Genomic DNA, 7,164 nt, shown 5'->3' on the forward strand with positions numbered 1-7,164 from the left:
CGCCCCCACCCCTGTATATCCGGGTGCTCCCAGTAGCAGGTGGACAGATGGAAGCTTCGTGTCACTTGCCAGAGAGTCCAAAGACAGGATTACATAACCGGGTTCAGGAGGGACTTTGGTTTTTCAGTGCTAGAGATGAGACCCAGGGCCTCACGCCTGCCAGACTGAGCTATGTTCCCAACCCCCAACAGAGAATGTTTTTTTAAAAAGACCTTTGAACTCTTAACCTAGGCATCTTCCTTAGCCCCTGGCTAGAAGGCCAGAGACCGCTGAATGCCCTAATCTTTTTCCAGGTAGCCGTCTAAGTTGCTTGCCCAATGGCTGACTAAAGTGACCATCTAGAGTGGGCCAATACTGCCCTCTGCTGGTGGTTTTTAGTTCGGCCCACAGCCAGCAACAAGGGACTCTATCTACAGCTTAAAATAAGAGCAGAGTCCAAGACTCAGTTTGTAGCCGGTCTGTTTACTCCGCCTTCTATGCTGGCAGTAACTTCAACCCCACTTCACAAAAGCAGGTTTGACCAGGAAGAAGAAGATGACCCCTCAAAACAGGAGGGCTGGAGACTTATGCTCCCTGCCATCCCTGTAACGCCTGTCCCCAGGAGTTCAACCTGCGGGAGGGGAAGAGAGCTTCTCTGTGTGTCCTTGGGGAAGAAAGCAGGTGACTTTGGGACACAAAAGCTGAGGTGCCCCCTATGAAGTTTCACACGCACACCTGCCCCACGTGTTAATTCTGCCTTGTTTACTCAGAAGGCCCGGTTCCTTGGTGTTCCTGAGAACCCAGATTCTACCTGCGCAGGGTGGCTTTAATGGTCTATGACAGTGCCAGCTCCAGCTCTAATGAGCTTCCATTTTCCCTTATGGCTGGGGAGAACACCTTCCCGACAACAAGATTATCACCGTCACTAGTTTAAGAGGGGGGAAGGGGCAGGCAGATTTTTATGCTAAGTCAACAATACTTGCTACTGTCTGTCATGAAGAGTGAAGACAGAGAGAGATCCTTCCTCCCTATACCCCTCCCCACATGCCCCCTGCACTTCCTCCCACCCCCCCCTCCACCCTCACCCCCACCCCTGCCAAGGACAAGAAAGTCATCAGGCCTGGGGACAAAGGAAGCTGAATCAGCCAGAAAATACCAATGGTGTGGATTTCCCTGGCAAAGGCCTGCTTTGGGATACAAGAGTTCAGGTTTCTCCTAAGGCCAGGGCAAAATGCAATGGTTCTGACCCTGATGTCTGAGCCCCTGTCCCTGCCGCATCACACACACACACCACACTTACATGCCACACACACACACACACACACACACACACACACACACACACCCCGCACACAATGCACACACACAGAGCCTTTCACTGTGCCCTAGAAAGGTCCTTCCAGGTTGAGTTCAGCCAAGGTTTGCTTTTATTTTCCTTCCATCTCCGGCTCTGCCTCCTCAGGACCCAACCTTGAGAGGTTCAGGCTGGCCCGACTTTTTCTCTTTTCTCACTCACTGCCTGACCACCTAGAGGGAAAGGCACCCAAGTGTCTTAAACAAGAGGACCCAGGGACTCCTGGACTTCCGGGGGCATCCCCAAAGCGAAAATGCTCCATAATCTAAAATATCTTGTTGCAAGTGAATGCTTTAGTTCATCCACGAAATGATCTAAAAGATCCCACTAGGAATATGCAAATATGTTTTTTTAATCCAAAATCGAAAACATTTCTTGTCACAAGTATTTCATCAAAGTAAAGTCAACCTATCAGAATCAAGGGAGGTATTGGGGTAAGCGTGCCTCAGCTGTGTTTATAGGTTTGTTTTGTTCTGACATCTGAGTGGCTCTGGATAACTGGGCATCCCTGACCCAAGGCAGTCAGTTCTTAATGAAGTGTCCCTGGAAGGCAGAAGCAAGGGTGACTTCACAAACTGATAGTCTTCGTCTCCTAGCAGAGTCAGGATATGGAAGTGACCGGGTTTAGTCATGACCTCTAGGAGATTCTAGCCAGGAACCCACTAACCTTGCCCCTCTTGTTTGGAGCATGGCTGTCTTGGGTATTGTAGGATAGTGAATATCATTTGTGGCCTTCCCTACTAAATGCCTCTGGCGGCCTCCCGCCATCTGGGACAGCCACAAAGGTTACTAGAAAGTACTGAGTGCCCCTGAGAGGGCAGAACCTTCAGCCATTAGACCAAGCAACCATTGCTTTGGGGTCTCAGGGGCCATGGAGCTGTCTACCTGCGGCTGTAGGGCCTTCTGGTCATAGAGCTGGGGAAAGCCAGAAACCTGCCTCTGTTCGATGGTTGCTTCTCTAACCTCCTTCAAACCAGCGGTGACATAGCAAAGTCTCAAAACTCCCAAGTCAGAGGGTAGCTCAGTGTTTTTAAGACAGAGGCACTGAGGAGCCACCTCTCATGTAGGGTCTGAGGCTATCCCCTGTCCCTATCCCCACCTCCGTGCCCCAAGCTCTGTCTTCCCACTTTTGTTGCTGTGTTGTCCTTGTGACTGTACGACCCACTCCAGGCTCGGCAATTGCTTGCCAGAAGTCCCACGTCCCACACGGGATCAGGTTACACCCAGAGTGTTCACTTTGGGGTTACAGGGAGTGGGGGCAGGGGGATGGGCAGAGCCGGGGTTCCATCTCACCACGCACAAGCTGTCAGAAACTCGGATGCCCCCACCCACCTCTGACTTCTCCATGCTGCTAATCTCTGCCAAGTGTCCCGTGTGCTCCAGCACTGCCGCCTGCCCCCACGCCCTCTGCGAGGCTGTCCAGGCTGTGTTCTCGCATGCTTCTCTTCTATATATAACCCTCACCTTCTCATTTGGTGGGATTCAACACAAAGTCTACTTATGCTTGTTTGCATTATGGTTAAACTATTAAAAAAAAAGTGCACTGACTTGGCTGGCTGGTGTCTTTTGTCACATTGGGTTGGAATATCACACATCTCTCTACCACAGTCGTGGGTTTGGTATCCAGGTAGCATGTATTGGGACTGGAGGATGCTCACAGGGTAAAACTGTTGGGAAAAAGAAATCTCTTTGGTGTCCTGATTTGGGGCCAGAAGACAAGGTTTTATCCATCAGTCCCTCTTGGGCCATTGCATTCTTGAGCCAGTTGACCACTATGGACACTCCTAGCTGCTGGACAGAGGGTTGGGGAAGTAACTAGGTCTCCGTTCCCATGCAGCCACCCCCCCTCCACAGCACCCCTCTTCCCCATCACAGCCTTATCCCTTGGAGGGGCCCCAGAGAGGCAGTTGTTCTCCCATGTATCAGCCCTGAAGACCCCAGAACTCAAACCTAGCTGGTCTCAGGCCCAGCTCCACTTAAAAAGAGATCTCCAAAACCCCGACAAGGAGGCTGGAGAGATGGCTCAGTGGTTAAGAACACCAGCCGTTTTTGTGGAGGACTCAGGTTCGGTTCCCAGCACCCACATGGTGACTCACAGCCACCTGTAACTCCAGCTCCAGGGGATTTAATGCCCTCTTCTCCACAGGCAACAGGTATGCATGCAGGCAAAACATTCGTATGCATAAATTAATTTTTTAAATGTAAATCCCCTGCCAGGGCTGATGAGGAAGTGCTTGTCTTAGATGCCGGGATGAGTTGGTTACTGACGAGGGATACGGGAGTGAGACAGAGCAGGGGAATATGCCTTCACATGCCCTCTGGACACAGCTACGAGGGAGGGCAGTCACACCAATCACCTGTTCTGCCAATCAATCCCTGGGCCCCACGTGGGGGAAGGGGAGGACTGGCTCTCTAAGGGTTGTTCTCGTCACACAGCCTGTGCATGTGTGTCCCTCTCCCCGTCTCTCTAGTCCTCACACCCTGGGCCTCACGTCCAAGGTGCAGTGTAAAAGGAAGGTCAGACAGGGAGCAGGAACCAGGCAAGGCCATTCATGCCCCGCCCCCTGTGGGACTACAAATTCATTAACCAATTAACACTACCGCTAATGATGATGCAAAGCCAGTCCCCACAGGCTGCTTTGGCGTGTCACATCTGAGGAAGTCAGGATGCACTGATAGGCATGTCACTATGCAGCATGTGGCTTTGCCCTCCCTAACTGAGGCACAGGGGGGCCAGGCAGCTTTACAACATCCACAGCTCGGAAATGACAGGGGTGGAGCCAGGAGCAGCCTGTCCATCCTAAGAACCCACATACTGATCCACCATGATGGGCATTTGCTGAGATACTCAATCTTGGTTCAAATCCCAGCTCCTTCACTTCCTGACTGTGTAACTTCAGATAAGTTGTTCAGCTTCTCTGTGCCTTCATTTCTTCGCCATAAAATGGGCTGGTGGTTGTAATTTGTTAGATTGTGGTAGTATTAAATGAGTTCAAATGTACAACATGGGATGGGGTGGGGTAGGGATAGGGTGGGGTGTGGTAGGGTGGGACGGGATGGATTTGATAGAAAAATGAATAGGCTTGAATTCTGGCTCTCCCAACTTCCTCTGCTTATTTCTCTTCTGGGTATGAGCAGTCTTCTCCCCAAAATGACATGATATCTAACCCTGATCTCCTCTGGCCTCTCAGGCCCTATAAAGAGTCGGTTCCTGAACGTTTCCACCATGCCCAGTAGCATTGCCTCGGAGCTGGCCTCCACATCTGCGTGTTTAACCAGCTTCCCTCCTGACACCTACTCAGGCTAGAGCTTTGACAGGTCCAACCTGAGAGTTAGCCAGGGACGACTTAACAGTATACACCTCCCCAACTGTATAGCTCCTGTTGCCTAGCAACCAGGTGAACATTTTAAGTTTACACCCAAACAGAACCTTCGCAAGCACAAATCAAAGAAGAAAAAGGTGGCGACAGCATATGGTGTGTGTGGGCGGGGGGTGGGGGGGGAAGAATAAGAATATTGTTAAGTATTTGGAGATCAGCCTAGAGTATGGGCTTCCCTGGGCAGTGAGTGTGATGACTCCGTGGGAATCCGTGCTTGCTGCTGAGCCTGGTGACCTGACTTCTATCCCTGGAACCCACCAGGAAGGAGCGGGCTGACTGCACAGAACCTTTTTTTTTTCTTCACTTTTCCCTTTGCAAAGTCACTAAAAGGTTAAATCCAAAAAACAGGGCTGTGAAGCTGGCTCCGTGGTTAAGAGTATTTGCCGAGGAACCTTGAGGATCCGAACTCACATCCCAGCACCCTTGAGGCAAGCCAGGTGTGTTTCCACGTAAAGTGTGGGACAGAGACTGGAGGATTGGGGCTTGCTGCACCCATCTAGCTGAAAAACACAAGTTCCAGGCTCAGGAGGACACTGCCTCAAAGGGGTAATTCTCAGGCTTCAGGATGCAAAAGCATGTGCAGCCACATGCACAAGTGTACATACACCACACACACACACCAAGGAGCATATTTATAATTGGCTTGGACTATGATATTTAGCCCGTGACTTGAAAGCAAGATTTGAAGATTGTCCACAGTGATTCTCAACCTATGGGTTTCAACCCCTTTGGTGGGGGGAGAGGACCACACTTTCACAGATGTTGCTTACCAGATACTTGCTTTACATTTCATAACAGTAGCAAAGTCACAGTTATGAAGTTACAACAAAAATAATGTTATGGCTGGGGTCACCACACCATGAGGAACTGTACTAAAGGGTCGCAGCGTTACAAAGGCTGAGAACCGCTATTCTAAGGTTTCCAGCTAAGACAGCTCCCGGTTGGGAGAAGGTCACAAAGACAAATCAGCAGCAGCGGAAGTGTGTGTTAAACCCTGCAGCGTGTAAGTGGATCTGCTGTGGAAAGCTTTGAAGAGACATTCCTGGAAACGCAATGTGATCATCGAATCCAGTGTGAGCTCAAGAGAAGCCTGCCCTTGTTCCTCTAAGCCTCAAAAAGCACACACTCTCCCCAGGTTCCCCCTTTTGGAAAGACCTCTTCCATACATACTATAAGTCATACTCTCAAAGGAACTCGGTGCCTCTGGGAATCAGAGAGAGGGAGCTGTCCCCTCAGCCCAATGTGCAGAGTGCACGCATGCTTTTGTTTCCAGCACTTGATCCCTCCTCTTCCTCCCCAGCTCCACCACAGCCTCATCTTCTGGACCAGCTGATTCTCCTGGAGATCTTTAAGGCTGCCACTTCTCCCCTGCAGGAGCGCGCCCTCACCTCCGCCATCTTTGTTTAACCTCTTTCTGCTGCTGAGGGATAGTTATTTAAACTTCGTCGTGGCATAGACACAACCCAAGGAAAGAAAGGGTGGTTTGGGCTTCTAGTTGAGTACTGTCCTTCATGGTGGCAGGAGGCAGCTGGTGACAATGGGACCGAGAGAATGGCACTCAGTTTACTGCCTTTTTTTTTTCATAAAAGGGATCCCAGCCCACCAACTGGTGCTGCAACACTTAGGGTGGCTCTCTACTTCTCAATTAACCCAATCTAGAAAAGCCCTCTCATATATGCCTAGAGGTGCGTTTCCATAGTGACTTGAAATCTCATCAGATCAAGGACTGAGATTAACCCATCACCCCCTCTTTTCTAGAATCCGTACCCATCCATCCATCCTTCCTGTCAGTCCCAGGCACTTGGCAGCACTCACTCTCTCTGTGTATATATCCATTTGGCTTCTCCACCTTCGTGTGTTAGTGCTACCAAAATGCTGAGTAACAAACACACTTTAATCTCCTTGTAAACTGTCAAACCATTGCAGCAAAGGTTAGAGGGGTGAGGTTCTGAGCCCAATGTCCTGCAGGACTAACCTTTACCAAGCCAAACTGCCACAATCTTCAGTTCAGACGGGCCTACTCACAAAAGATCAGCACAGCTGGGCTTGTTTTAACTACTGACGATTCCTCAAACAAGGAGGGGGGGGATGGGAAGAGTCATGGGACCCTCACCTGAGCAGCCAGCTACCCCTCCCAAAGAGCTGTAGGTAATTCTGCCCTAATTGGAAGCAGCCTGAGTCTGGGGAGGAGCTAGACTGTGCAGATGGAGAAGGGAGAGGGTTCTACCTAGGCCGCTGTGAGGGCTTCACTGTTCATGCTCGGTGCCAGGAACAGACCACGTGGCTGCCTTGAGCTCACCTGCGTGCCTGCCCGCAACCCCTCGCCCACTGGTCTGTAAGTCTGTGCTTTGGTTTGTCATTGAGCCCTTAGGGGGAGGACGCAGCTGTTATTTCACTCCCTGCCCCTAGGGAGATAAATTCTCCCGACTCCCAGGGCTGCGAGCGAGTGTT

At 50.8% G+C, this 7,164-nt stretch overlaps 1 protein-coding gene across 1 annotated transcript in view; it reads left to right on the forward strand.

Moving 5' to 3' along the window:
• Positions 1 to 6,120, forward strand: part of Nos1 (nitric oxide synthase 1) — an 87,374-nt gene extending 81,254 nt beyond the window's left edge. Inside the window, 1 exon segment of the mRNA XM_038344534.2 lies at positions 5,904 to 6,120. Coding sequence (XP_038200462.2) covers positions 5,904 to 6,120 — 217 coding nt within the window.
• Positions 6,121 to 7,164: the final 1,044 nt, after the last annotated feature.

The sequence above is a fragment of the Arvicola amphibius genome, chromosome 10 (assembly GCF_903992535.2).
Source record: "Arvicola amphibius chromosome 10, mArvAmp1.2, whole genome shotgun sequence".
Lineage (NCBI taxonomy): Eukaryota > Metazoa > Chordata > Mammalia > Rodentia > Cricetidae > Arvicola > Arvicola amphibius.